The following is a 14021-nucleotide window of genomic DNA, read 5'->3' on the forward strand; positions in this document are numbered from 1 at the left end:
AGTGAGTGAGGCATCGCAAAACAAAAGCCAAGTCTAAACTACTACTGTACGTCCATCATTTAGACAGCAGAGTTCATGGTCGCAAGCAAAGGACACGAGGTTTCTTCCTTTGGAATTTACCTTGTTGCTTCCCCAAAGTGAGTGATGCACGTTGAAGTCCCCAAGAACAACCCAGGGACCAAGAGTCGCATCTATAATGTCACTCAGTCTCTGTCTATCGAAACGACTTGATGGAGAGAGGTAAGCGCCCACTAAAGTAAACGCAAATTTCTGTTTTTTCACGGTCAAACAGACATACTGATTACTGTCATGTAGCCGCACTGGATGAACAACGTAAGTCAGTTCACACCGTATGAATATGATAATTTTGCTAATGTCATTACAAGTCGATGACACATAAGGTTCACAGCCTGAGATCCAAGATGGTGCCGGAACTGTCGAGTTTCGGGCAAAAGTTGCGATGAAAAGAATGTTGCATTGATTGGAAAACTTCAGACGAGAGGCAATGAATTCTTCCAAGGGGTCGTCACCGCTGACAAAATTTGGGTTTACGAATGCGATATCGAGTTGAAGTCGCAGATCAAGGCGGAAAAAGAAGTATGAGCCAAAGACAAAAATCAGAAAAGAAAGCAAAAAAAAAAGTGGAAGAATGAAGAAAAAAATCAAACGCGTTGATCTTTTCTTTTTCTTTTTAATTGCCGCGGAACCGAGCAACACGATTTAGTGCCGCAACTGCCAATGCTTTTCGATGAGGAGATCCTGAAGCGTCTGAGAGATCGTGTACGTGTGCCGCCTTCGAGCAAATTTGTCGAAAGAGGGGCGCTGCTATCTTTCTCGCGACTCTTTCTTCCGCATATAAAAGAAATGTAGCGCGAAATATATTTGAAAAGAGAAAAACGCACACGACTCGCGCGCCGCAGCAGTGATGCTCTCGCGCACGCTGCCAAGAAACGAAACGCGCTCTGCGCCCAACTCGGCGGTCGCATCGCTCTGCCGACTCGTCTGCCTCGGTGGCCCCGAAGATTGCTGCTGTAGCAGTGCACGAGCCTCGCGTCTCAGCGCACGACCAACAGCGGCAAGTTATCGAAACTCGCAGCGCACGCTATTGATTTGTCCCGTGAGGCCAACGAAACATGGACTCGATATGTCATATTTATCACCGAAGCAGTTTACTACACGGGCGGAAATAATTCGTTCGCAGCGTGTTTGAGAACAGCGCCGCAGCAACAAGATACCGGGCCGGCTTTTCTTTTTTCTTTTCGAAGATTTTGAGGGATTTGTCAAAAAAGAGCCACTCAAGGATAGAATTTAATTATGGGGTTTTACGCGCCTCAACGCACAATAGACATAGCACGCCGCAAGCAATTAATATTGATGTTTTTCGAAGGTGTTCTAAAATACAATGGCATACCCTATCTGCCATATTAATTAAAAAGTAAAATAATTATTGAAAGCTTACTAATAAAGAGAAACAAAAACAAATACTGCAAGCTTCTTCAGGCTGCGGAGTAGGCTTCACCCCCATAGAAGGCCTCGAATAAAAACAACAAAAGCAACAAAACCGAAACAAAATAGGGGTTTTACTTGGGCGTTTGCTAAAATAACCATTTAGCAGAAACCATTTGGAAAAATGCGCCCGTCTCATGGCATCTCTCGTAATGCACGATGCCATGCTTTGGGATGCAAACTTCCATCATCAACAACAACAACAACAACAACAACAACATCATCATCATCATCATCATCATCATCATATTCATTTCTTGTTGGTTTGTTGTCATTACCGTCAACATGTAATCATGGTTTAGGAGGGTTTTGGCAGTGAAGTCTTTTAATATTAAATCAAATACAAATGGTGAAAGAAAAAGCAGAGAGAGAGAGAAAAAAAACTCTTTATTTCTGATAAGGTGGGGTGGAGCCCTTAGTTCAGGGCCCCATTGGCTCGAGCCACTCTGCGTGCCCGCTGGGTCAGCCGGATCAGCCGTCGCTGCTCTTGCGGGTCTGAGCTGGTCAGCGCAGTCTCCCAGGAGGAAGGTGAAGGCTTTAACGCGGCATGGGTGGATGGGGGGGGGGGGGGGGTCATTCACAGGCGCAGTGGTATACTGTGGACTTTGCTCCACAGACAGACAAAGCAGACAGAATGCCTGCCTTGAAGTGCCCATTTCCATGTCGCGCGAGTGCATTTCGATGGTTGATTTTGCCTTTTGTTAAGGAGAGCATTACGCTATCAGCTATACTTCGATTATTCAGCATTGATCAAAAGAATGCAGGCTTTTGCCTTAGATAGGTAAGAACAGTATGCGTAATCGCAACGACTTCTACCCAGATTATTCGTGCTTGTTAGGATCCTAATTAAGTTGTTTATGCATGTTGTCATTTCTAGACTAGGGCTGGTAATATCGATGAACGATTAATCGATTGATCGATTAAAAGTATCCCACAAAACGATTAATCTTCATCGATGTCCACCTTTCATTTAATCGACTTAATCGATTAAACATATTCGATTAAGCGTTTTCCACAGTTTGACAGGAATGGCTCGAAAATTTTGAAATCGTACTGGTACTAAAATCGTATTGGTAGAGCGACTGTAAACTGTTTTTGCCAGTCCCGAGTGATGCTGAGCTGATACACCACCACCTAGATAGCTCAAGGCCTGTTCGCTCCGACGCGTGGCGTTATGTTTACCTGGTCGGCAATTTCCGTTGCCAATGCTGGCGTGACGAAAGCGGTGATGACAATATCACCACGGCTTACTCGCGAGCATCCCCATTATAACTCTATGGCAGTCGGGCCAGGCAACATAACGTAGTGGATCGGAGTGAACAGGCCTTGCGCTATCTAGGTGGTGTTGGCTGAGCGCTTCCCCTCTCTTCCCTCACACCGCACACGCCACCACGCAGCCCGAAGCCGAAGGCTTGAAATGCCCTTGCAATCCAAGGCACACTTTGGCAACCCAGTCTTTGATCGTCGTGGCACAGTATTCGCGCTGGTTTGGAGCATCCATTCGACATAGCGATGGAGTTCATATCGACTGCAGCGAATATACATATATAGCTTCCGAGCGTCTAATTCTCGCATGCTGGTTGGGTGGCCATTCAAACAAGGTATGCGTTTCACCGAAACATCCTAGCCAATTGACATTCCTTCGCTTTGTAGAAAAGAGCACGTGGCTTAAAATCCTAAACCAGTAATTTCCTTTCCTTCGATGCATATTTAAATTTCTTGCATAGTTTAGTTGGACTTGACCTTGCACATTTGACATTTTTGTTATTTCTTCATTGCCATTTGTTGGGCGTGTTGGTAAACTGACTTGGAAAGCATATTTAGCGCCAGCGAACAGGACAGAAGGGTAGCGCATTGTGGTGTCGTCTCCCTTCTGTCCTTGTTCGCTGGCGCTAAATATGCCTTCCAAGTCATGTTATTTCTAGTTTAACTGTACTGCATGTACTGGGATTCCCAAGTGTTATGTATCTTGTTTATTTCTGCTCTAAGTGCCATTTTATAATATATTAATATATATTGTTTATCTTTTCAAAGTGCCAACTCTGTTTAGTCTGTAACAAAGTAAAGATTATTCTTTATCAGACTTTATACACTTGTACTTCTAACTTGGTTCCACCTCTCAAACATTGAAATAGGGTCATACAAAAGTAAATAACTGTGTTTCAACCTTTTTAATGTGCCCGGCAATATTTCGATTGATCAATTAATCGATGTAATACCCTGCATCGAAAGCGATTAAAGGCTAAAATGATGAATGATTAATTGTTAATTGAACGAAAAGATTAATCGACATTCTAAAGGATGTAGCTTTTTAACTGTCTTTGTTTATGCTAAGGAGAGTTCTGAAAGGAAAGCTAAAAATTTATCGCTGCGCGACAATGGACACCAGCTCGTATGATAACAGCAGCGGCGTTAAAGGCAAAGCCAGCTTCGCTTTAAAATAAGAACGTTTGTTCATATCATCTGATTGGTGTAATGCCGTTCGAAACTCCAGTAAACCAAGGATCTTATGAATGAGGAACGACTGAAATGTCGAGCGTACGATCACAACGACAATATAACAAAACACAGGAACAGACGTAAAGCTCGTTGAAGGAGCCCCGTGTACTATATCGAGATGAAAACATGGTCAGGTTCTCCAAATGATAAATTCTTTTGCACAAATCGAGGAAGCGAAGCCGCCTAAAGGCGACTGGAATTGAATGAGATTAAGCAAAAGTTAGCTGCCGCGTTTGCTCGGGCTCTGGGCAGCAACCGCGGCCGCAGCGGGGTCTGTCGGACATTTCTTTGTCTCCCTGCAGACTCCGATAAGTGATGTTCGAATAGAAACGAATATTCGACATTACTGAATACAAATTGGACAGTAAATACTATTTGATTCGCGCTCGAAATTTCGCATATCCTTCGATCTTTTCAAAATCCTGCCGCCCTGTGCGTCACATCTAATTGTGCGAGGAAAGCGTGCGTTCAACAACGAGCCCCGTGTGCAAAGCTACGGTTTCCGCCCGGTTATAAATTACATTTATAGTCATGCCTCAAGGTGCCAGCCTTTCCAAGGCAGCTCGACGTCGAGAAGTCGCGAAAACAACCTTATTATTAGAAATTTCCTGTCCGGCGCTCCTCGCGTCGTCTTCGAGTCGTTTTATTCGTTGCGATATATTCGGTCTGCAGTGCATGTTTTACGAGGCCACACGGTGGCATTCTCTCGTCCAGTGGATACGAGCCGGCTGCTACACTGCGCTCAATGGTTTTCTGGGAGACTTCGGTGCGCTGTGCTCGCCTCGTTTTCCGGACGGTGCCCAAAGCGTGTAGGAAGTGTGCTGCTCGTTTCCCGTTAATGCAGTATACAGTTAGCGCTGTTGGCATAGTGATAGCATCTGAGCTCTTGCGATAATTGCTACGTATCTCTGCTGATTGTTGGTACTATGGGTTGTGTAATCGTGCGATATTCCTTGTAAGGTATTACAGCATTTGGGTATGCGTAATTTGCATTCTCTTGTATTTCGCTTTAAATTGAGGGCTTGCTGGCCCAACCGCTTACACAGTATTGTCACCGGCCCTGGTGTCCTGGTATCAACTCCAGCGTGATTTCTACAAACTGAAAATACAGTAGTGTGCGGGAAAATCATTTAGGCTGGGTGTAAATTTTTTTCCCATCTTTGAGTCCTTTCTTTAAAATTAGAATTACATTCTGGAGCTTTTACGGGCAAGAATCACGATCTCATCATGAGGCACGCCGTAGTGGGGAACTCTAGACTAATTTTGATCAGCTTGGTTTCTTTGGCATGCGCCTAAATGTAAGTTTTTTTTTTTTTTTGCGGTTCGCTTTCATAGAAATACGGCCGCGGTCGAAGCCGCCACCTCGAGCGCAACGCCGTAGCCACTGGGCGGTAGTCATTTATTCAATGGACATACGATAGACAGCTCAAGGTTGTTTTCGATCCTATGGCGGCTTGTACGAATTGCGGTCATTTTACCCGTGCGTAAATTTACCCACGGTTTCGCGAAAGTGACACGCAGTTGCCGCGCAGTAAGTCGTCTGGTGACAAAAAGTGACGGATGCGCGGAAAGAAATATTTTTGGGCCCATATTATTATTTTTGCAACCCATTATTTTTTTAGAACAACACTGCGTGCTGCGCGACATTTCACTAGCCCGAAGCTTCTTAAACGTGTGAAAGTTCAACCGCGGGTAAAGTGCAATTCGTGCAAGCCACCGGTTTTTTTCGGTGCTCATTCGGGATCGAGAGATCCGTCTCATGGCTGCCTGACGATCTGTTCGCATTGGGACGTTGCGATGTGGTCGATGCTCTAAATGCAGTTACGATATTTTCAAAGATGGCAGTATTCCTCGGCGACCTCATATGCGTTTCGCTTGCGCGTTGCCCTTGCGGTGGCCTTGCAACGACGGAATCGTACCTGGCGTCTGTGCAACATACAACAAATGAGATACATACAAACACACAAATGAGATGAAAAATATTTTTTAAGACGGTGAAGAAGGAATAAAAATAGTTTTTCTCGTCGAAACACATATTAGAAGCGGTGGGCGTCAGGCATGTCATGCCGCGCATATTTAGCTGTCTAATGAGCTAAATTCACCAGTTAACTTTGGGAGATGAGTTACAGCTCCGCATTTGGAGCCAATCGCTGCTAAATTGCAGTACAGTATATAATAGACAGTTTTAGTACTGCTCCATTACGATACGTACGCAGCTACGTCGAACTGTATTCAGGCCTTTAGGAGACTCTACCTTTAATACGGATGTCATACACGAATCATATCGAGAAAAATAAAAGCCGATTACTCGCTTTCTCAGGCTGGCACGGTCATTTGCGACGAACTGCGCCAACAGGAGGTCGAACCTTTCGCGCAAAGAGCGCACACTGAACGCTTTCTCAAAAACCTATTTCCTAGTTCCTATTCCTATTCCTAGTTCCTATTTTTTGCTATGTATTCCCACCATGCAGGATCCGGGAATGGCTTCTGCGCGTTCATTTGACGCAGCAAAGCCAAGTCGTAGGCCATTGAAAAGTACAGCCGTCCGCTGGTTGCCTTTGACGCCACCATTTTGCGAAACCTTGTCTCGCGCTCTCCCGAACAAACGAGAACCATGAGAGCAGCACGCAAGGCTCGCCACGTACGCACGCAAGAATCGGATATTAGCGCACGCAGCGGCCGCGTACGCATCACATACCGTTCATGTTGGGTTCTGCACATGCGCACTTTGCAGAACGCAGCGATCTTACGTACGCAACACCGTTGCGTACGCAACGTACGCAGTACTAAAACTGCCTATTGAGTGGCAATTACTGCGCCGCATCCTTGAACATTGGGAAAGTGAAGTAGATTTATGGCCAACACACAAAAGCAGTGACAACCCAATACCGGCGGTGTGGCTTGTTTGATACAGCAATTTCTAGCAAGTATATGCCACAAATCTGATGTCATGCGAACGTCATTTATATGAATTTTTTATTGCTACAATGCACAAAATGGCACTACAATAAAACGATTACAACACAAGCGAAAGCAGACACATAACCATAAAGGATAGACGTTTCCGTGTATACCTGTCGGTTTGCGGCTGTCTTCTAATAGCTATGTTTGACCTACTGGCCCCAAGAGGAAATCCTGTCATGGATAATTACGGCGTTGGGAATTTAACGCTCAACTTCCTTAAATACATATTTTCGATGTTTTAGTTTCCTATTCAGGACATATGGTTTCAACAGTGACAAGAACTTAACGATTAATTTTGCATGAGAAAGTTATTCCAAAGTGGTTTAGCGGTTGCCTAATGAAAGAATCCCTGCTTTTCAAAATTTGGAGGGACTGAACGAGCTAGAGCTTCATTTCAAGCTGGCGACTCCAAACGCGGTGCGTGCACCGTCGCAGAATTTGTTGCTACCAGGTGGAGTGCACTGCACGTCAATCGATAACAGACGACAACACAATGGGCCTTGCTATTTGAGGCCTCAGCCGTTTGCCTCAGGACAAAAAACATACCGGAGCAAATGCTCGCAACAGGATGAGGCATGATGCGCTGCCTGCAGCAGAAAACCGGAGACAACTCAGCGTGGAATGCGAAGGCATTCGAGACCCGTAGGTAGCGTCCACCTTCCAGAAGCGCTGGAATTTAAAGCGGATGGAAGCATCAACCGGTTAGCAGTCGAGATTAGTAAGAGACGTTTAGATGTGGAAAAGAAAGGAAGAGATTGATAGGACCGGATCCGTGACAGGCATATGCATAACTGTACAAGGTAGATATAGAGCTTTTAAAGAGAAAAAATATAAAGGAGACGTAGGCAAAATGCTAAAACGATAAGCATGCATAGCATACCCGATTAGCTCAAGCGGGCCAGGTGACTATTTGACACTGCCCCGTTTCAAAGGGGATGCCAATAAATCATCATTGTAATCATCATCATCATCATCATCACATGACGTGGGAAAACTTCCTGAGGAGCCGCCTAACAGTGTAAGTTGAAAAACTGGGTTTGTTCGATAAGGAGGCTCACTGCGTTCAGTTTGTCATGCCTCCTGATCGGTATTTCCGATGAAAAACTTTGACTTGCTTGTGCCTACCGACTCGGCTCTTTCTCAGGCTCATGACATGAGTCTCAGGGCGACGTCATGCCTGTGTTAAAACAGCTTTCGGAGCGATTTACTTAATTTTGTGAACTTCTCAGAAAGTGTTCGACGCGCAGCTTGGGCATGGCGGCTGGATCCAACAAAGCTGTTCGTTCTGGTTGTTACCTATGCCGTCGACATAGTTGTCATGACTGCCACGATTGGCCGGCGCCCGTTCTCAGGACTGTTGGCATAGCATTTAATTAATCGCCTCACTAAAACTTGGCTTCACATGGATTGCAACATATGCGTTGGATCTGTGTAACTTCTTTTTTCTTCTTCAATGATGCGGGGTTCCCGAAAAATAAGGCAGAAAGCCGCACCCCAGTGGCGGGACCTCAACGCTGCTGCGCCACCCGAAGTTTTGCGTGTTGACGCCAGCCTAGCATGCTTGGCAAGTGACTGGCGTTAAGACGAGCTCTCGGTGGCGCCTCCATTGCGTTCGATTACGCGCTTCCGTGGCGTTGGCACTTGCGGCGCAGACTGGCGCCCTGGCCACGACGCGAGGATCGCCAGTGGAGCACCGCGACGGCGGCGCGCAGCTTTCCGCCAGGCGAGCGAGGCGAGACAAAAGCGCAACGAAAGTGAGCGGCGGCGGCGAGATGAGGCGGCGATCTGGAGCGGTCCCCTCGCCCCCCGCCGAAATGGCGGCGCTGACCTAGTCTTGTGTTGGGGGAGCACTTCTTCCTTCACGCGGGGCTCCTGATGGGAGGAAAGATGCAAGGGGGTGTGGAAGGGGGCCCCCCGAAAATAATCACAATAAACGCGGGGCAGGAAAATAAAAAGAAGCGACGAGCTGCTGGACCAATCCGGACCGAGCCAGTTCGAAAATAGCCTCGATAGAACGGGCCTCCATGGTCACCTCTGGACGTATAAAAGCGACCGGCAGCTCAGCAGTCAGCACACTCAACAGCCGTCTTCGACCTGTTCTCTTGTGTTCGTTGCACGCCAAGCACAAAGACTTCAGCCATGAACGCTCTGGTAAGTGGGCCTTGAAAACTTCCCCTGCCCCCCTCCCCTCGACCGCAGCTGCAGGATACGTACACGAAGCTTTGCTGGGCCGGCCCGCCGGCCGGAGAACCCGTTCCCAAGCGGGGCTGTAAATCCGCGGCGGAGGCATTGATCGAAGTCTGGATTTGCTCTCTTTGGACTCGATGCTGACCTCGGTCCGAATGTGCTCGCAACTCCACCTCCGCTCGGTGCCTCTCGAGACAGGGACTGTGTCCCCCTTGCCCCGCCCCCGCACCCCTCTTTTTTTTTTTTTTACTGGTCAGTTCAGTGCGCCGCAGTGAGTTCGTGGATACGTCTGATCGTACCGTCGTTCTTCAAAGAGCCAGCTCTACATAGACAGCTTACGCGAAGTAATATCTATATATCTCTGAAACTCCGGGTGTTGCTAATAATCACCCGACATTTCCGGTAAGGCACTTCCGCCTCGATCCGAGATGGCTCTTGTAAAAACTGCAAACATGCATTCCATCACCGCTAACTTGAGATCAACTTTATTTCAACCATTTTTTAAAGCTTGCTACGTATTTTATTATGTCCCTCCACTGTGTAAGAAAAAAAAAGTCACCTCTATTAAGCCCCTTACTATGCGGTTTTACTACGGCAACGACATCTGCAGTCGTATAACAACCAGGGGTATGGTTAAAATGTCTCAAGAATATTTGAGCTATCCCGATAGCCCGTGCGCACATTTCCAGCTAGTGAGCAGCTTAAGCAGCACGTGTCCTAAGTTGACCCTATTGAGATGGGTACCTCGGCTACTTCCGGATACATAAGAAGTCACTATTGGCTATAGTTAATGTGGTTAAAGTTCGATCGGTTCACTTACATGAATTAGGAAGCTTTCTGAAATCTGGACATGGCCAGCACTCGCACGGCACTCTGTCCATGAGCGAATTTTAAAAAGAACGTCGCATGAATTTCCATTCGTGATTTCATCAGCTGTTTACCGTAGATAACAGTCTAATCCGAACATGATAGTTTCTTTTCAAGCGAAAAACAAAGCTGAATTTGGATTGTTGCTTTCTACTGCTTGTCCCGCTTTCATATTGTTGTTAAACAAAGAGGTTGTCGCAAGACCATAGACAGGCGTTTCTGAGAATCGGCACAATTTCCGTGCTTATATCTCAACCTGCACAATTTCAACTGACCTCTAGACAGCGTCTTTCATCTTCTTAGGAGAAGGAAAACGCATCGCTAACGGTAGGCCCTATTAGCGCAACCTGCGATGCTTAACATTCGTCCTGTGGCCATAAAAATACAAGCTCGACTACCGCGTTCGCGAATGCCGAAGTTCGAGGCAACAGAATGAATGCTCAACTGAACGGTTGTTAGCGGCAGCACACAGGGGACATTTTTAAAAGCACATGTCGGCTATGAGCAGGCACACACACATACGGCTGCTGCAGCTCCAGCGATGCGCACGGTTGCCGGCGTTCACGGGTACACTTGGGAAATGCATTCGCCGACAGCACGCTCTATGGCACACTTCGTTAGAACAGGCGCCGACCGAAGCGCAGCGTACCGTTCCCGCGAACAAAGTCGGCCGGCCAAGTCAATCGTCGGCGTCCGGGAAGCAAGCGGTCCCTATAGAGAGCCGTCGTGCGCGCAGGTTGTCGCAGCACTGTTCGCCTGCGTGGCCCTGTCCTACGGCCAGTTCGAGTTTGGCGGTGGATACGACGGCGGCGCTGGCGCTGGCGGCTTCGACAGCAGCTCGTTCGGGTCTCCCGACGGTGGCGCGCAGCTGGGCGGAGGCGACTTCGGTGGCGGCTTCGGCGGAGGCGACGCTGACGGTGCGGGCGCCGGCGCCGGCTTCGACACCTCCGGCTTCACTGGGGGCTTTGAAGGATTCAATGCCGCTGCCGCTTCCAACAGCCGCCCCCAGTTCGGCGGCTTCCAGAGCCAATTCCAGGGAAGCCTTCAACAGGCCGGAGGAGCCCAGTCGTCTGTCGAGGCCCAGTAACGCCACGGTAAAGGAACATGCCTCAATTCAGCGGCGCGGGCGCCACCCTCGACTCGGTCGAGCTATCGGAGCGTGCAGCTTACTTGTTCATATCGCTGCAGCATTTCTCGGCTGTGACTAACTCGCAGCTATGCACGATTAGAATGTAGTGTCAATATCATCGCTCCGGGTATGTGATATCAAGCAGTTGACGATCGGATTTACACCAGTGGATGTTGAAGAGAACCCAGCTCTAGCTACAACCTTTGAAACGTGTTTGCCTCCTTCAGGACGCGGCCTTTGACATTCTAAGTATTTCATATTAGTGAGCTTTCGATATGTAACTTAAGCTGCGCGCCTGAATGCAAACGAAACATTATTTCCCCTGTAAGCTTTTGCGAAGCGTACAACGCCCAGTAATCGGTACATGTACACTTGTACCATTCGGGACTCACAGTCAATTAATTAATCAACTTGAGCAAAATATATTTCAGCAGGCCGAATGTATGTGAACGTCAACTGTTTACCTACTGGCTACCGAGGACTGCGAGCATACAGTAGGTTTGACTTTTCAACCTCTAGCTTGTCAGGATGCAGCATGAAAACGATGACGAAGCGACAAGCAAAATACGAATTCACAGGAACAACGAAAACCTAAACCGGCTCACAGCCAGAGAATGCTGTCGCATTTGACCACCGTATGGGAGAGCGCAGTGCAGCCTACGAATTGAGAGGCGGCCGTGGTGGCACAAGGCCTTGACTAGAGGCCTCCGTGCTTGCTGCTTTTTCAATGCGAAATCATTATATGCCCCATCAAGCGGAAAGTCCGGCGAGCGTCCGGCGTTAACATCCGATAGTACCAAAACCATCGTGACCAAGTGATGACGTCACGTTCCTGGCGCTAGACCTGCTGCGGCTCGCACTGAAAAATCCCACGGTGAACAACCACTGCGCGGGACGGACGCCGTGGCCCACCCTAAAGATTGACTATGCCCAGTTCGAACATTGAGTTGTCCCACGTTTAAAACCGACCTGGCCCGCTCCCGAAATTGACTTTGTCCAATTCAAGCACATGACCGAGGGAAAAGTATCGCGCGGAAGAGTCATACTGCCTTCGCATTCAATGCACTTAAAGAGACTGAAGTGGCTCTGTAAATTGCTTGCTTTCGACGAGCGGCTTGCTTTCGCCTGTTCTCATTACTGTTCCATTCCAGGTCCAAACGAGAGTCACAGCCTGGGGCGCACACCAACGACAGACCCCATGTCGAATTTCTCGCCAAGAATTTCGACGGTTGTATAGTGTTGAATAAGCAATGTAAATAGTATTTGCGTGCCTCGACCAGCGCGCCTGTAAAGAATAATCACGCGGTTTCATTAAAAGCTCATCGTTAAAAAAAAAGGACGCATTGCTGCCCACATTTCTCTTCGTCCACCCCCATCGGCTGCGCGGCCGACGGGGCCGACGTATTGCCAACGCAGGTGGTGCTTGTGCCGAGCTCCCCCGATGGCAGCGCTGCCCGGCGAGCGGGCAACGACGGACGGCGCGCTGCACGGTGCGGGTCCGCGCACGATGGACGAGCCTCTCCTTTGTAGCGTGAAGGAGCAGCCACGAAAAGGCAGTTTCTTTTCGAACCACCCATGCGGGGCAGGATTGAGCTAGTGGCTGCTTCCTCCCCCTCCAGGTCCGCTCACTTCTGGCTACAGAAGGGGGCCCATATATTGCGGTTGTTTCCGTGGATGACGATCACGGAACGTGCACGAAAAAAAAAAAGGCCGCGGCGGAAGAGGTATCAATTTCCCTCATGCCAGAATGGTCCGTAACATGGATCTCTTAGCACCCCCCCCCCCCCCCGGTAACGCCGTTCCTGCATACAAGGCGGCGGCGGCGGCTTGTATGCAGCTTGTATGCAAGGCGGTTCATGATTACCCATGAACTCTAATTTGGTCCTGCAAGTTTGTGATTGGTGGAAGCTTTTATGCTGAAAGAATGACAGTGATTATAATTCTCAAGCTGTCATAATTAAGGACTAAAGTCTCCGCCCACGCTGTCCTTCATGCTTCGCGCTCACGAGTTCTCTGGGAAAACGCCGGGACATCGTTTTGTCCTTCTAACGCTCATGAGCTGACCAGATTCGAGTAACATGGTGCAGCGATAAGGCTCAGTTTGAGTCATATTTAAAAGCAATAATAAAGGAAATGTCTTTGATAGTTAAGTCGTTCACGAAATCATTGCACGAAATCCTGCATGCAATCCTGCGCAAAAGCACGCTAGATTCCGTGGCGACATGACCCCCCCTTCGTCCCCACCCCCCAAAACATTTAAGTTATGCAGGTCGCATGCACTGTGAGAACCAATGTTACGTGAATCATTTTGCAGGCAGCTATCTATCTGGAGTATCGTTTGGGGTTATACGGGAAGCTTTACCACATGTACCAACATTTTTGTGTACGCCAAGTAAATCTGTGTGCGTGTGTGTAACGCGAGTGTGTGCATCGCGACAGTTGCTAGACAAACACGGCGACAACGTGCCTATCTGCTTAAAAAGAAACAACGACATATGGAGAAAACAAAGTTTCGAAAATCTATGCGTGCGAAAACTGTCTCTTTAAGCCGTACTCAAGGAGGGAGCGGTCTGAAAGCTCTTGTCAACCTTGTCAACCAGGTGTTACGTCTCAACACAGCCAAGGGCATTAATTAGACGTTTACCACGAGTTAACCCCACCAATTCATCAGCGCCTATCTAGCAGTCAGCGCAGCGTTGACATCGACGGTTGACGGGTCAACAAAAGATCCCTCTACCTGCACCTGACAACCTGAACTAATGATGAAAAGGGCCAATGTCGAATGCTATCGTGGGAAAGGCTTCGACCTCGGATTCCCAAAGTGCTACCCGCTTGCTAAATATGCGGTGGAGGTACAACATCGGAGGCG

General features: G+C 48.1%; 1 protein-coding gene across 1 annotated transcript; it reads left to right on the plus strand.

The window, feature by feature from the left end:
• The first annotated feature begins 9023 nt into the window (after window positions 1-9023).
• LOC142572533 (uncharacterized) lies at window positions 9024-12480 on the plus strand. Its single transcript, XM_075681704.1, has 3 exons — window positions 9024-9120; window positions 10760-11117; window positions 12304-12480. Exons 1-2 carry the CDS (start codon window positions 9109-9111, stop codon window positions 11108-11110), a joined length of 363 nt encoding a protein of 120 aa, XP_075537819.1. The 5' UTR covers window positions 9024-9108; the 3' UTR covers window positions 11111-11117; window positions 12304-12480.
• The last annotated feature ends 1541 nt before the right edge of the window (window positions 12481-14021 follow it).

The sequence above is a fragment of the Dermacentor variabilis genome, chromosome 1, assembly GCF_050947875.1.
Source record: "Dermacentor variabilis isolate Ectoservices chromosome 1, ASM5094787v1, whole genome shotgun sequence".
NCBI classification, from domain to species: Eukaryota; Metazoa; Arthropoda; class Arachnida; order Ixodida; family Ixodidae; genus Dermacentor; species Dermacentor variabilis.